Source organism: Dromiciops gliroides, chromosome 1 (assembly GCF_019393635.1).
Source record: "Dromiciops gliroides isolate mDroGli1 chromosome 1, mDroGli1.pri, whole genome shotgun sequence".
NCBI lineage: Eukaryota > Metazoa > Chordata > Mammalia > Microbiotheria > Microbiotheriidae > Dromiciops > Dromiciops gliroides.
In genome coordinates, this window is record NC_057861.1 from 462576456 (window position 1) to 462593622 (window position 17167).

A 17167-nucleotide genomic window follows, 5' to 3' on the forward strand; every position below is an offset into this window, starting at 1 on the left:
TTAAACTGTGAATACATTGGTGTGGAGACTATATGACCTTGTACAAGCATACAGTCAACATTTATTAGTTCAAGATTAAATTTCACACAACTACAGATAAATTAGAAATGTCTGCATCCCCAAATACCTAAAAGCCCTAATATTTATCAAGTTTGCAGATTTTAAGCAAGTTTCATTTGAAATAATCTTTATGGCTTTTACCATAAAAGGTCCATTCACAGCATATATTTGCTATATAGTTAGAAATAGTACATCACTTTCTACCTTTCAATCATGAAAGAAAATAGCTGGATCTAAAAAGCAGTAAGCTAATTGGTGCAGATTAAATAAAAGAACATATTTAAGTTCTATAGTTATTCAGCTATTTTGGTATATTTATACAAACCTCTACAGTATCACTTGTAAAGATAGGGATTCCATTTTATTAAAATAGTAATTCAGTCTAGAATGATTCCAGTCAAATTCTGAAGTTTCTCTCACCTTTCTAAAAGCTTATACTTTAAAGTATTTCCTAGTAAAAAAAAAAAGATCAATCTTTTTATATAAGCAAACAGGCCATTGCTTTTATAAGAATTATTTATTACATATCATTATTGTAAAGTGGGTGTTTAATACAGTACTGTGCATAAGATTCTCTCATCCTTGAATAAACAGAAATGGACTAAAATAAAGACTCCAAGAAAGTGGAACACAGATAAAAAAAGGGTCATTGTGCAGAGAATTTTCCATTAACAACATCTATGTGGTAATGTCTCTCTCTCACTTATTCTGAATATATGGCTATTTCCTTTTTCACATAAGTTTTGGATTCTTACCAAAAAAAAAAAATAATAATTCTCACAGTAATTCTCATGTTACATAAATATTCTAACTAAATGTAGCACAGTAAGATTTAAATCTAGCCCATTCTACAGTAAACAATGTGTGATGAGTTTAAAAGATTTGAACATAATACATCCGATAACAGATCAAGAGGTCTATCTACAAGTATAATGAAGAAAAAGATCAACAACCCTAACATTTTTTTAATGTTACGATTTTTCACTTAAGTATTATGATAAATCTTCAGTTAATTACCATTTTGTGCAATAAAACCATGTTTATCAAGAGCAGAATGTGAACAAGTTGAAAAAATAAAATCATAGAATCATACCTGCACTTTTCATATTGAAGGAGAAATACTGTATTATCACTTGCTGATGATTATATTTAAAGGCAGATCTAAAAAATTTGAAGCATTTCCTTTTGGGTTCTTCCTATCTAACAGGAAGGAGGCATCTTACTGATTTGCCAGGCAGGGCTATCTCATGGAAAAGATGAAGCTTTGCTTTTATTTTAAAAAAAAAGTTTAGTCAATATTTCAATTGCTTTATACATTAAAATAAATTTGAAATACTAATCAGCTAAAGGGCAAACAATATTTTAAAATATATTTCACCTATAAATCAATTTATTCCATAACCTTTTATAAAAATAAATTTTTTCAATAATTAAAATGCTCCTGTGTTCTTTGAAGTTGAAGGTTTTGACTTTTTATTTTACATGGTCTAAAAATTCATGAAAAAATCATATTCATGCTAAATGCCCTCAAGAAAATAGAAAATATTTGCAGAAGCCAAAGAGTTCCAAACAGCTTTAAACAGTGACCTAGAACTTAACTGTCAGCTGTTTATTATAATTTTGCCCCTGTATCTTTAAATCAGATAAAACTGTAGTGTTGACAATTGATATTTAACTGGCTATCAAAAAATATATATACTTTTGGCAGCTCATAAAAATTTTAGTAAGTGCTGAGGGAGTAAAAAGGCAGAAAAGTACAGGAGTCCACATATCCATTTTGTTAAATTTAATTTGTCATATGTAGAAGGTATCTATATACAATCAGTGTGCATTGTAACAGTTTCTATTAAAAGTCAATCAATCAGTTCATCTAAAATGTTAACTGGCTGCATAGCACATTTGACATTATTGCCCACATTATAAAGGAAAACAAATGGATTTACAATAAATTTTGGCTGATTTGGGTTCTGATGTATTATTCACAAAGATATTTTTTAAACCAATGCATCTGAAAAAAAAAAGTTTTCAGAGCATGCAGTTTAGATAGTACATGTCCATTACTACAAACAATCACAACACTGGCTTTTAAAAAAATGTATCTAATAAAATATTCAATATAAAAGGAACCCTAAGGGATAATATAATGGAATAATGTTCCCTTTCCCCATTTTTACATTCTAAACAGTGATTCCATCAAGACAATTTATTAAAAAGTGTTGTTAGTACATTGATTTTTGTCCTTTTTTATGACAAGAAGGCCTGAGTTGGTGGGGAAAGGAACAGTTAAAAAAAGCCTGAGAGGGGAAGGGAAGAAAACTCATTTAATTAATTTACAATAATTTACAGCTATTTTATTTTGTAAAAAGGCATTACAATTTATCACAAACAAGAATTCCTGGATATTTTACAGTCATAGGTACAGAATTTAAATATTCAAGCTTGTGATGAGAAGCGGCAAGGTGGTCGCAGTGTACAATGTAAACAAGTAGCTTTGGAAAGTGAACAAATTCCTTGAGAGTTCTTTGCTAAGGAAAAACAAAACAAAATGCTTCATTCCTTCCTGAAACATGATTACAGGTCAGTGTGTAAAGTTCATTTACAAACATAATTTAAATGAAGTTCAGCCTAAAATCACTGACGCAAAGAATTTTATCCAGTCTAAATGGGGCAGTGTTGAGGTCCCTGTAAAAAGTAAACATCTTCCATTATTTAAAAAAAAAAAAGTGCTACAACAATTTGTAACACAGTGCAGCATAATCCTTAAATACAAAAATATTTTTCTTCTGTTGGGATAATAGACCTTGCATCCTGGAAAGAAGTAACAATACTGCTACTGATGGAGGATCCTGTCCATATCTTTCAAGTCATGTAAGGCAATTACTGTGATAGTTTATGATATATGGCTAAAAGAAAGTCCAGATGGGTAATGTCAGTATTTGTTATGTTTTCCGGCTACTCCAAGTATGCTCAGGTGTACTTTTGTGATCAGATGAATGTTCAAATGGAGATCTATGACCTAAAGGTGATCTTGAGCCATAAGGAGACCTCTGATCTAGTGGTGACCTAGGGCCACTACTGGAAGCTCTGTGGTCCATCTGCCAATCTGAATGATACCGATAATCCCTGGAAGTTTTATGGTGTGAATATTCAGAACTTGATCGATGGTCTGAGTGCAACCGGTGATCTGAATGAGGACGATGGTCAGAATGAGAACGGTCTTTTAAACTTCCTTCCAAAACTGATCTGTGATCCCTACTCCTATGGTCATCCATTTTTCTGTGTTTACTATCATTGTAGTATCTGATGAAAGAGAAAATAAGTCTATTAGCAAAATTAAGGACAGCACTTAAAATTAAACTTTACTGATACATATTTATCATGGAAAAATACTCATTACTCTTTTAAATAATGCATAGGTTCAGCATTTCATATCAAGAATTATGAATTCTTGGCATAAACTAATAAAAGCCCCAAAACATTTAATTATAATCAAATAATAAAAGTCTAATTTTGAAAAAAAAACAACAGAATTTAAAAATATCTTTTTATGTAATCAATTAACAAGTACTTATTATGCATTTATTAAGTAAAATTGAAATGACAATGGGGGAAATAAATATTTATTCTTAAGAAACTGAAACCTTGTATCATAAGTATTGCTTCCATCAGTGCATTCATTCTAATCTTTGTAAATCTACTTTGGCTGGAGTGTATAGGGCTATTCACAATAGTGCATCACTTTCTAATAACAAAAATACTTAAGATTATAGACAAGAGAACTGGAATCAGGCCTTGGATATCAAGTTGATCAGAACCTTCATTTTACAATTGAGGAAACTGAAGCTTGGTGAGATTAAATCCATAGCTACAACTGAGTTTTAGGTTCTAAAAGATGAATTTTAGTAAAATATTATAGAAAGGTGGTTTTTTTTAACAAAAGAAACACTAACATTAGCAGAAACAACAAAATGTATATTATTTCATAGACATTTATTGAAACTAACTGCAGGAAATTTTCAGTTAAGTTGAAATTTTATGCTCTACTGTAAACCTGTATTAAAAAAGTGAGGGAGAAATGAATCCTGTGCTTCTACTGCGGGTTGGAGTGAAGGCCAGAGTCTACCTACGTATCCCAAAAGCAAAGAGCATAATATTAGATTATGGTCCACTGAAGGGGAAGCTAGGTGGCACAGTGGATAGAGTACTGGCCCTGGAGTCAGGAGGACCTGAGTTCAAATCCAGCCTCAGACACTTGAGACTTACTAGCTGTGTGACCCTGGGCAAGTCACTTAACCCCAAGTGCCTCACCAAAAAAACAAAAAAGACTGGAAAAGTTTACCTGCTTTCTTGTTTGTAATGATCCCATTCCCGGTGATCTTTACCATTGCTAAAGGATGAATATGATCTTTTCCTGGACTCATTCTTTTTGTAAGCATCTCCCTGATGCCTATCTTTATGGTCATGATACTGAGACAAATGTCTATCAGAAGAATAACTGTCCCTGCTGCTGTCATCATGATTTGTGTTCTCTTTTAGTCGTTCCACATCTGTATAAAAAGAAAAAATTATGATTTGTGTTTACAACATTAAGGAACACTAAAAGGAATAAAAGTAACAAACAACGGTACTTCCAGTTCCCTCCTTCATAAAGGTAATTTCTGAATTGCCTAAAAGTTCAATTTCTGAATGGAGCCAGATAAATGTTTAGTAATAGAGGGAAGGGGAGCACTACTTTTTTGATTGATTGAATATGAAAATAATTAGAAGAAATAGTGGTTATTTCTTTTCTTTTCACTATTTTGCACAGTGCCTTTAAAATAATGTCATTAAGAACTATTCATAAATATGGAAACTGGAAAAATTATTTCATTTGTGGCTAATGTCATAAGGGTGACCTACAATACCTTACAGCCTGGCAGTGAGGGAAAGAAAACATTTAAGTCAATTTTTTTACAAGTTTTATTTAATTAGGCTATCTTAATTATTAACCACATGTTTTAAATAAAATAACTTTCAGTAATCTTAGAAATGACTTAGGAAATATAAGATGATGTATAATACATATTCATGATGAAACAGAACTTTTTAGATATACCATAAACACACCTGGGTGACAAAAAATAAAATGAAAAAAATATACAACTAGAGAGTAAAACCAAAGTATCTTAAAATGTATATGAAATATTCATGTTTCTTATTTAAAGACAATATATACAACTAACCTGGATTCCTAATCATATGAGTATTCATGCTGCTGCTGTTCTGGTCACTGTTTTGCTGCAATAAACATATACATGTAAAAACCATTAAAAAACATTTTTGAAATCATTTCCAAAAGTTTCCTAGAAAAATCGATTTATGGTGTGCTTATGATTTTTGTGCACTCATTCTGTTGCTTTACTAAAGCATATCAATTAGTTTTCTCACTGATTCTTTGGGGATTGCTGTAGAGAGCAGTGGAAAGAGCTACAGGTTTTAAAGTCAGAGGGTACCTGGGTAGGAATCCAAGACACTTTTACTAAAGCAATTCACTTGACCATTCTAGGGTTTAGTTTCCTTATGTATCAAGTAAGAGGACTGAACTTCATGGGTACTTTTGTGGTCAAATCAAGCCATCATATTTTCATTTTGCCTTTTTTTTCCGACAATATTTAATACTTCAATTTCTTTCTCTACTCTTACTGCTGTAGGCTAATACTTTAATATTAAGTCAAATAATAGTGAAGAAAAAAGCATGCTTGCTTTGTTTCTAAATTCACTGAGAAAGCTCTCACAGCATTTCCCCATTATTGTGTGTGTGTGTGTGTGCGTGTGTGTGTGTATGCTTCTGACGTGTAAAATGCTATTCCTTTGCATTTTAGGAGTAGTGTATTTTGTTGAAGGTACTTTCTCAATCATTTTCTTTTTTGTTATTTTAAGATTAATTATGCTAATTGTTTTCCTTATGGTGAAGTATACTTGTATTCCTTTTACAAATCCAACTTGGATACTCATTAAGAATTTACCAAATGCCTATCACATGCTAGGTATGATATCAAAGATACAAAAGACCAGAAGAAGAAGAAGGAAGAATTAGAAGGAGGAAGGAGGAGGGAGGAAGGAAAGTGTGTGTGTGTGGGGGGGGGGGGGGGTGGCAGGGGAGGAGGAGGAGAAGGAGAAGAAGCAGCAGCAATGTTCCTTTCAAGGAGCTTACATATTATCAGATGATAATGACTGATTTGGGGCATTATTTGCTATTATCTCTTCTAAAAACTTATTTGAATTTTTATATCAATATTCATTAGTGAGATGGCTCATGAGTTACCTTTGATTTATTCTTTTCTGATTTGGGTATCTCAGTAGTATGAAATTTTATTTTTCTATTTGAGAGCATTTTTTGGGAAGCATGTTAATTGTTCTTTAAATATTTGGTAATCTTCACTTATAAATCAATAGAGATAAGGATTATCCTTTCTAATCCTTTTATGATGCTCCATTTCTCTGAGAGTTGGTTGATTAAGATATCTATTTTTTGTCTTGTTAATTTGGACATTTTATATTTTTATAGAGATTAATTTCCTTTAAATTCTCACTTGTTGTTTTGTTTGTTTTTGCGGGGCAATGAGGGTTAAGTGACTTGCTCAGGGTCACACAGCTAATAAGTGTCAAGTGTCTGAGGCCTCATTTGAACTCAGGTCCTCCTGAATCCAGGGCCGGTGGTGCTTTATCCACTGTGCCATCTTTATCCACTGCCCCCACTTAAAGCCCTTTTGATTTGATTTGCAGGGAAACCTGTTAATACAATCTTATTAATCTTGATTTGGTATACCGAATCCCTGGACAGGAATCTGTCCATCTCTATATTTTAAGCCATTTTCTAGAAGCTCAAAACCCATTTTCAAGGATCCTTAGCCACCACTTGGTTCCTAAATCAGTTTTTCTCTTTTCCAAGAGTATGGAAAACGTGATCTTTGCCTTAAGGTCTTCAGTTTCTTGCTTTAAAAGTTCATTATCTGTAGCAATAATTTTTAGTTTCCTTCTGAGAGTTTCATTTGTGCCCATGTTAATCACCAGAAGTGTGAAGTAGTCATCAGTTTTTTTTTGTTTTTGTTTTTTTTGCAGGGCAATGGGGGTTAAGTGACTTGCCCAGGGTCACACAGCCAGTAAGTGTCAAGTGTCTGAGGCTGGATTTGAACTCAGTAACTCCTGAATCCAGGGCCGGTGCTTTATCCACTTTGCCACCTAGCCGCCCCCATCACTTTTGAGAAGTGTTTAGAGATTTAACTTCAATACATACCAAGAAAATAATAGGGTTCTCTGCTGTTATTAGGTTAACAAAAAGATGCTTTAGTACCCATCAGTAACAAATCACCAACCGCTACTTCTCTTTGCTTCTTCCTGTGATCCTTAGTGACTATGGCACAATAATATCATTACTTGGAGGGCATGGTACTGCTTCCTTCTCACATTATTCACCTTCCTCTTCAGGAAAAACCTCAAATTTTGTTTGAATTCTGTCCTTTCCCTTTCTTTTCTTTGTGACACTTCTAATCTCCAAGCTCCTGACAAGAGTGAAGTCTCTCTCCATGTCAGTTTTCTGTTTTTCCCCATAAAAACCTGTCTTCTGTTTCTTTTAGGAATTTGTCACTGTGCCTAACAACTAGGAGTAATGGAGAGAAATCCCTCAAATCCCTTTATCTTTTCTTCTAGGAGGGAGCCTAATGTATACTTGGTGAGGTTCTCAGTGCAATACTTACAATCCTTCACAAAATGATTGCACCTTACATTTACAACACATTAAACTTTCCAGACAGACTGGCTTTCTTGCTGTTCTCTGACCACATTATTTCTTGCTTCCATGTCTTCCCTCACCTCTACCTACCTCCTCAAATACCACATGTGCATATATTTGTTTTATCCATCAACAGGATGTAAAACCGAAGGCAGAGAAGGTTTTTCATTTTGTTTTTGTATCCCCAGAACTTAGCAAAATGTAAATGCATACTATAAACTTGTTTAATTGGGGGGTGGGGGGAAGGTAAAACATATAGGATTAGGAAAAAAACATATATAGTAGTTCCTGAAAATTCTCCTTTCCTCCTCAATTTACCTTATTCATTTTTTTTACTGTAACAACCTGATTTGACTCTTACACACATGCTTTTTTTTCTGTCAAGCTAACTCATTAGCACTATTTATATAGTTAATTAATTTTAAAAGGAGGAATTTGTAGCAAGATAAATTACATTCAAAATAACTTTAAAATATACAAAATACTTGGGAATTAATCTACCAAAATTCATTCATGGCTTAAAATATAAAAACATGTAGCAATGATTATGAGTTAACACTATCAGATCAGAAATTATTATTATAAAGATAATCATCAAAGCTATTTAATATTGGTTGAAAATAATCAGTAGAACAAACTACATAAGTACAACTCAAAAATAAATGAACATAGTGGTCCAGTATTCGATAAACTCCAAACATAAACTACTGGACTACAACAACTTCTTATTTGACAAGAACTGCTGGGAAAGTTGGAAAATGATGTGGAAGCAAATACTAGTACTTATAATATATATGACAAACTCCAAATAGACAAGCAACCAAGTAGATGACAGAGATATGATGTATTCTATAGGTTATCCTATAGACATAATTATATGTCCTACTGACATAATCTTAGCAATAGGTATTATTCATCTATTTGTTTTTTTGTGTTTGAATAAGCAGGCCAAAGTCTTGAGAATGATTAGAGATCTCATTTAGGAGATTCTTCAGTGTTCTGGGGCTCAATGCAATCAGCATAATGCCAAAAGGAACACCTGGAAGACCTTACCATCTACAGGTTATCTATGCTTCTTTAATCTGAACTCTGTTAGATCTCCCTCCATTAGAGAGAGTTTTGAACACTTTTTAATGCTCCACTTGATACTGGTATCAGAAGGTCAAACAAGGTTATCTTCTTTATTCATATCTTTCAAAGAACTTCATATAATTATGATGTGTATGGGAGACAAATTTGAAGAACTTTTAAGGTCGAATTTGCTCTACCAAACTGAATGTCCTTCTACTTAACAATGGGGATCTGTATTATGTATATCTTTCAAAAATCTTCAGGATGACAAAAATGTGGTCTACTGTAGAATATCACACCTGTTAAAGTTTACCAATACCTTCAGTAAATCTATCTTTGATGCATATACAGGTTACCCTCAATCAAAAATCTATGTAGATGGAAAAATGTCACCTTAAAAAAAATAAGGTAAATGATTTTTCCCTCATTCTTATGTATACTAAGAAATGACTCCTCAATGCCCTCAAGATTGTGTTGATCAAATATAAACAAGGGTCTGTGTTAGAGGCATCTACCAGGTTTTCTTTAGTACCAATTCCACTTTCTCAAAAACTTCATCTAATCTAAGACTATCTTTGATGGTGAAAAGAATTTATTATAAAAAATTTTAGATTCTGCCCATCTTTTGTCTGTATTATTCTTCCAGTTTCATCCATAAAAAGCAGACCCTCAGGATGCCTCAATTGCGTCTCTCAAGAACTTCCTTTAATCCTGTTTTCCATTTGAGTACTTCTTTCTGTTTTAAGGAGTGACATTGCTCATAAGCTTTCACTGAACTTCACTATAAGATTTAACAAATGGGCTTATATTCCAAATTAATGTTGACCATGGCTGTGCCACTTGACAAAGATACTAACTTTTTTGCTAACTGATGGTTTTTAGGCTATATTGGTCTCCCTGCTTTGGCAATTAATTTATATTTATTAAGCTTCTATGAAAAATTGCTACAGCCCTTTCTACAATCATTTATTTCCTTTTTTTAACCATCTTATTTATGATGAGTCATTCATTCATTCATTTTACTATACATCAAACAGGAATTTATTTGTGTGTTAAGAGCTCACCCAGAGTTCTGTCTTCATATCCTGCATTTCCTCCCCACCCTACCCCTCACTCCCCCTGTATCCCAAGGCCCAATTTGATTCATTAACACTGCATCAGGCACTCCATAGGTGAAGCAGAAATATAATTTTTAACTCCTGAAATAGGCCATGTTGCCTCCTCAGTCATAATAGCCCAAGCAGTTCCAATAGGGCAAAGAATGGAGTAAGGAAGAAGAGGGGCCAGAGACTGTAGACCACAAAGAAGTCTCTGATCTATACATCATCAATATTTCCCTCGAGAAAATAAGTAGAAGACCCTGTGCATGATGTATCCCAACATCAGAAAACATTAAGGTGATTACATTTTAATAAACAGAAACCCTACTTATTACCCATCTGGCAAGCATTGTTAAATTATCTGTCTGTACAGACAGATGGACACTTATTCTGCAACTTATGTGATACATTTTGGAGCATAAGGTGCAATTTTTATGGTAGTCTTTTTTGCAAATGCCTATCATGAGTACTATTATCCTTTCATGTTTTACAAAACTATTTCTCTGAGGACTTTGGACTTTTGATAAAAGCAACTCTACCAATTCCTTTAGTTTATCACTCCAAATGGAACCTATGAGCCATTATTCCATTTAGCTGTACTTTCTTATTGTCCTGTTGTTTTGTTTATAGTAAGAATATCAAGACTGCTAGTATTCATTACCTTCAGTAGCATGTCTAACGGTTGGTCTGTGCATAAATATCTCTCTCTACCTTTAGAGTATCAACAAATAAGTTAATATTTATAGATATTCTAAAACCTGATTTGCATCGCTTTTTTCTGATAAAAGTCTGATATACAAAATATATTAGGAATTTACACACATATATCAGACTAAGAGCTATTCCTTGGTGGAATGAAGTTCAAAGATGGCACACTAAACAGAGTGCTGGACCCAGAGTTTGCAACACCAGAGTTCAAATCTGGCATGAGACGCTTACTGGGTAGGGCACATCATCTGTCTACCTTAATTTCATCATCTATAAAATAGGAATAACAACAACAACAACATCCAACTGTCAGGGTTATTGTGTAGATAAAATGAGGAACTATTTGTAAAGAGCTTTTCAAACCACAAAGTGCTATATAAATGCTAGCTAGCTGTCTGCCTCAATTTCAACATCTATAAAATAGGAATAATAAATAACATCCAATGGTCAGGGTTGTTGTGTAGATAAAATGAGGTAATATTTGTAAAGAGCTTTTCAAATCATAAAGTGCTGTATAAATGTTAGCTAGGTATTTTTAAAGAGTCAAAAAGAATACAAAAAGAGTTTTCAAAAGAACTACAAGTATTTAGTACTAGTTAAAGAACAGAAAAGTGGAATAGAGTAACAAGCAAAACTGAGAAGTAAACACCCAGCATTAGATAAACTAAAAAACATAAACCAGTGGCAGAAATACTGAATAGGGGAATTAGATAGGAACTGCTAGGGAAACTGCGCCAAGTATTTGACCATACACTACAATAAGTTCCAAATGAAGTTAAGTAAAAATAAAAAGTGACATTATGCAAAACATTAAGACACTGATTGGTAATTGGATCTTACCATATGAGACATAAGTGATGACAAAAGACAAAACAAATCATAATGACTTAATTAAACAACCTTTGACAAACAAAACTATGAAGAAAATGATCTTGGGGGGGTGGGAGGGGAGGGAGAGTAGCTAGGTGGTGCAGCAGATAAAGATTTGGCCCTGGATTCAAAAGAACCTGAGTTCAAATCCGGCCTCAGACACTTGACACTTACTAGCTATGTGACCCTGGGCAAGTCACTTAACCCTCATTGCCCCGCCCCCCCCAATTTTTTAAAAAAATGTTTTTTTAAGAAATAAAAAAAAAAAAGAAAATGGTCTTTAGATTAATTATCTTAGTTAAAAGTCTGATATCTAAAGATACTTAGGGAACTGAGAAAAATAAAAGAGGTCTAAGATTTATTCCCTTGTGAATAAATTGTTAAAGCATATAAGCAGTTTTCAAAAGAAAAACTGGAAATCATATTTTAAAAAGTGTTCCTAAATCACTAACAATTAGAAATACAAAAACTCGAGTTCTAACCTCACACACATTAAACTGTCAAAGAGAAGTTAATGGAAAATATTAGTGTTAAAGAGTGTAGGAACACTACTGTACTAATGATGTCAGTGCCAACTATTCCAACCATTCTGAAAAAAAAATTAATTGGAATTATGCAATCAGTTATTAACATTCTCATATGCTTTTATATAGCATTTGGAGTAAAAAACTGGAAACAAGTAAGTACCCCACTTATTGGGCTACATGAATGTAATGGAAAATTGGTGTGCCACTACAGATATATTGTTTGTGAAATAAAATTTTTTATGGGATAAGGGGCAGGAGATGGATTTGAGCTGAAAAAAAAAAGAAATCAATTATAAAAGTGATTTGGAAGCTTTAGAATTGTGATGGCCAGAGACTGAATTTGAGAAAGAGAAATTTTAGAGTCCTTGAGAAGTTGAAGGACAAGAAGGGTTGGAGTTAAAGAACAGAAGTGTGAGAGAGAAAAAGAGGATGTCCTAGAACTAAGTAAGAATTTGATCTAAAGGATAAGCAAGGTGATGGAGAAGAATCTGAACAGAAGGAACTGAGAAAGGAAAGAAGAAAGGACAGGATGAAAACCCAAGGTGAAGGAGAAATAGCAGCATGAAAATGCATTGAGCTGTAAAAGAAAAGGAAGAGAAGTGGAAGGAAAAGGACTTAAGGGGAAAGTAGTTGATAAGAAAGTAAGAGATAAATTAGGGAAAAGGTAACGTATGTTGCTTTCAAGATTTGAGAGAAAACAATGAGATTATCACATATTAAAGGCATAAGAAAGAGTAACAAATATGGATTTATGTTCTCCCACAAATAGTTTGCAATGGGCATTTAAAAGAAGAGTTACTAGTAAGAAAGACAAACTTAAATAAGGACCTCACTTCTAGTAAGTATGGCAAGAAGGGAACATTTACAGTTGCTTATATTGATTATTCAGTGTTTCTATTTCTTTGATGACCAAGGGACTGCTAAGAGCTGACTGATTTCTGACCAAGAAAAAAACAAGACAGAAAAAGAACACTCAAGTTTCTAAGTTATCAGGGACAAAATCTTCACTTGAAAACTGAAAGAAGTTTAGTGTGAAAACTGAGAAGGGAAAGGGAAACGAAAGGTAAAGGGGAATCTTGACTGATGTCAGGAAGCTGGAATGATGTCACAAAAGCAGAGCTATGATAAGGTAGATTGTAGTTAAAGCACTTTTGTGGGATTTTAATCTCTGGATTACATCTTAAAATAAAGGAACAACAAGCTCTTGGACAGGCATGAAATATAAACCTAGAATGGTGCTGGAGGCAGCTTTTATCACCTTTAGGGTTGACTGTTAAAATCTTCAGTGTGAGGATTTATACCTCAGATGTTAGCAAATGCTACAAACCAAGGCTTGATCTGTTATTTTGTTAATTGTCTACATATAACAAAGTGATGGAGAAAATCTAAAAGATGAATATTGAGCTTAAAAGTATGTATATACATATTTTTTTCCCTGAAGACTAAGTTCTTAAACATTTATCATTATACTCTTGGACATACCTAACTAGGCCTAGTAAGAATGAAAGTGTCTGAATTCTTGTACACCAAATTAGAAGAATTATAAAATTAAGGGACCGAAAGTTCACATGGTTAAATAAAAGAAAGGAAATCAGCAATAAAATCAATGGCCTCACATATCCTTAACATTTGCACAAAGTACAGGTAAAAAATAAGAAGAACTAGTGACCCTGGGGACCCTCACTAGGGCAGTGAGAAAAATATGACCTCAAAGCTCAAATCACTGATATACAGGAGATGAGATCCCTGACAGGAATATGGTTCTGGAAGAGTATACTTTATTCAAAGGTAAAAGTGGGGTGGGATAACATATAAGAAAATATACTCAGGCTAAAGTTCCTGCATGAAATAGTAGCGAAGAAGCCCAGAAAGTGCCAATTATAAATTTGGCCCCCAGAATCTTAGCCAATTATTGTCTTCACAAACCATGGAAAAATAGGCTATGAAGTGAGGGATGCTCATTACCCATCAGAAGCAGGGTCAACCAAGTCCTGGTGCTGTTTACTCCACAAATCTCACAGATGCTAGTGACTGTGTTGGTATTAGTGGGTGTTGGGTGACCTGAGATTCTATGGGTCCAAATGTAGTTCACTCCCTTACCTACAAACATCTGAGGAACCCTTCAGTAAATGTGATCCACACATGGGCCAATAGTCCAAGAATTGGCTGACTGTACCAAAAACTCTTTAGAACATATGAATTGTGTTAAGGAATGTTCTTTTCCTTTCCTGGTGTGGTTACAGACTTATAAAACAGTCTAATAAGGAATGGACATTACAAACCTTTTCAAGTTCCAAATTAAGTCCCCTCTGATTATTAGCCCTAAACATATGGTGAAATAAGAAAGATGAAATTTAATAGGGATAAATGTAAAAACTACGTGTGGGTTAGACTAAGCTTCTTGACAGCAAGGTTTTTTTTGTTTGTTTTCTGCCTTTCTTTGTATCCTCAATACTTTGTACAGTGCCTGGGACATAGTAGGCACTTAACAAATGCTTGTTGACTTGATCTGACTACAACATAAATTTCACAAGTATGAGAAAGAGGAAAACTAGTAGTTTGGGGGAAAAAAAAAAAGGTTTTAAGTGGACTACAAGACAACAGCATTTGACAGGTAGTCACTGAAATAGAGATTAAGCATGTTCTCCTAGTCTCTAGGAGAGAGATATTGCAGAAATGGGTAGAAATTTCAAACAAGAAAATTTAGGTCAAATTAGAGCTATACAAAAATGAAATGGGTTGCCTTTTGCAAGTAATGTTTTCCTCTTCACTGAAGGTCTTCAAACAAAGGCTTGAAGATCAATTGCTGGGTATATATGTTGCAGAGGGAAGTGTTTGCAGATTTGAGTTGGACCAGATGGCTCCTGAGGGGCCTTCCAAATCTGAAATTCTACAATTCTGTCAAGTGACTAATGTTAAGCTTTCAGAAATTTGGGGAGACTTGTATGAAGTAAAGACTTGTAAGAAATTAAAAGTAGAAGAAAACTATATACAACGATTACAATCATATGAATGAACACAATACCAAAACTCAGCATGATTCAGCTTAAATGTAATGATCAATTCTGATTTCAGAAGACAAATGATTAGACTTAAAAAAAAAAAGAAAAGAAAACCCAAGACAACCTCCTTCCACTTTGTAAAGGCAGGGAAATCAAGGCTGCTTGATATTACTTATGGTATTTAATGGGAGTCATTGTGTTGGTTGGTTTCATTAAAGGGTTTATCTTTGCTACATAGAAGAGATCAATAGGGGGAAGGTTTATTTCGGAAAATAATTTTGGCATGAAGACAGAAGACATCAATAAAAGCAATGAAAGAAAAAAATGTGCTATACAAAAAAGGAGAGATATATGTATGCTAACTACAGATACACCCTATGAATGTCATTTACATACTATGAGCAAACCTTACCATAATGTAACAAAATACTACTCCCTTGTCAGGATTGGAGGCACGGTTCTTTAAAACTAATTGCCACATATTATGTGGTTCTACAAAACCATGTGTTTTTCACACCTAATTAACACGTTTCAGCAGGCCACAAATGTATCTGTATGTGGGCTCCTAGAAAATACATTTTTAGTTTTACTCAGATTATTCTTTGGCAATTCATGACATGGTAACTTTATGGGGAAAAATTATAACCTATTACCTGAGAGTCTTGCCGTTTTTTAATTGCATGCTTATATAATTTGTGTAGTTTTCTTGCATCAAATTCTGTAAACTTGGACACAAAAATCCACAAATTCCTAGGAGAAGAAACAGATTGTTAATCTCTATGTAGAATAATTTATGAAAAAAATTCATGTTTCTTGTTCTCTTCATCTCATTCAATGGAAGATAGATATGTTTTTGTTATTTATCATCTAATAGAAACTCCCTCAAACTACAGACATAGTGCTTGAGAAGACACTCCAAAAAGAACTCCTTCATCTTATATTATTTAGTATGGAAAGTGGTGATGACATTGTTATTGTACCTTGAACTTTTAAATCTCAAAGAATATTTGTTAACCTATTTAAGGCCTGTCAGTCTGCTTTTGGCTATCTTTAGGATTTATTTCACACCATTGTTTTTCAATACATTGTTGTGTTCCAGCCAAAATAACCCACTCACTGCCTCCCAAAGTCAGTATTCTATCTGTCCTCAAATCTTTTGCATAGGCTGTGCTGTATGCTTAGTTATCAAAAGAAGTAAATATGCACACTGTAAACAAACAAACAAAAAAAACATACTATGTGCCAGGCCCTCTGCTAAGTGCTTTACAAACATTATCACATTTGAACCTCATGCCAATGCTGGAAGGTAGGTTCTATTATTATCTCCATTTCTTAGTTGAGAAAACCAAAGCCAACAAAGATTAAGTGACTTTTCCAGGGTCACATGGCTAGTAAGTATCTGAGGCTGGATTTGAACTCATTTAGGAAAGGTCTCATATATGTGAAAACATTTATTAAAGCACTTTTTGTAGTAGCAAAAACTGAAAAATTAAGTAAGTGTTTGTTAAATGGGGAAGGGCTAAACAGATGAGTGTCATGGAAAATTACTGTGCTGTAAGAAATGCCAAATATGAAAAATCTGGTCTAACTTGGGAAGACTTGTATGAACTGATAAAGAACAAAAAGGACCAAGAGAACAATTTACATAAGAAACCAAATAATATAAAGGAAATAAGTCTGAAAGACATTAAAACTTGTATCAATGCAGTAAGCAATCTTGATTTCAGAGGACTGAGTGAAACATACTTTCTCCTCTCTATTAAAATGATGCTTGGGGCAGCTAGGTGGCACAGTGGATAAAGCACTGGCCCTGGAGTCAGGAGTACCTGAGTTCAAATCCGGCCTCAGACACTTGACACTTACTAGCTGTGTGACCCTGGGCAAGTCACTTAATCCCCATTGCCCCACAAAAAAAAAAAAAAAAAAAGGATGCTGACCTAAAGACGTGAAATGAAGCATAAATTGTCAGACAAGGTCAATGTGTTGGATTGTTTTAATTAAACATCTTTTCTCCAAGGTAAATTTCTATGCTTCTTTTGCTTCAAGGAGGAGTAAAAA

The 17167-nt window shown here is 33.8% G+C and overlaps 1 protein-coding gene across 2 annotated transcripts in view; it reads right to left on the reverse strand.

Annotated features, from left to right (window-relative positions):
* Nucleotides 1–466: 466 nt before the first annotated feature.
* The window catches only part of CHD1 (chromodomain helicase DNA binding protein 1), a 134171-nt gene continuing 117470 nt past the window's right edge, over nt 467–17167 (reverse strand). For both annotated transcript variants that reach the window (XM_043967415.1, XM_043967407.1), the window contains 4 exons: nt 15763–15859; nt 5283–5337; nt 4400–4607; nt 467–3360 (listed from right to left, as the gene is read on the reverse strand). In XM_043967415.1, the coding sequence (XP_043823350.1) occupies nt 3000–3360; nt 4400–4607; nt 5283–5337; nt 15763–15859 (721 nt within the window). In that variant the 3' untranslated portion in view covers nt 467–2999. The remainder of the gene's footprint in view (nt 3361–4399; nt 4608–5282; nt 5338–15762; nt 15860–17167) is intronic.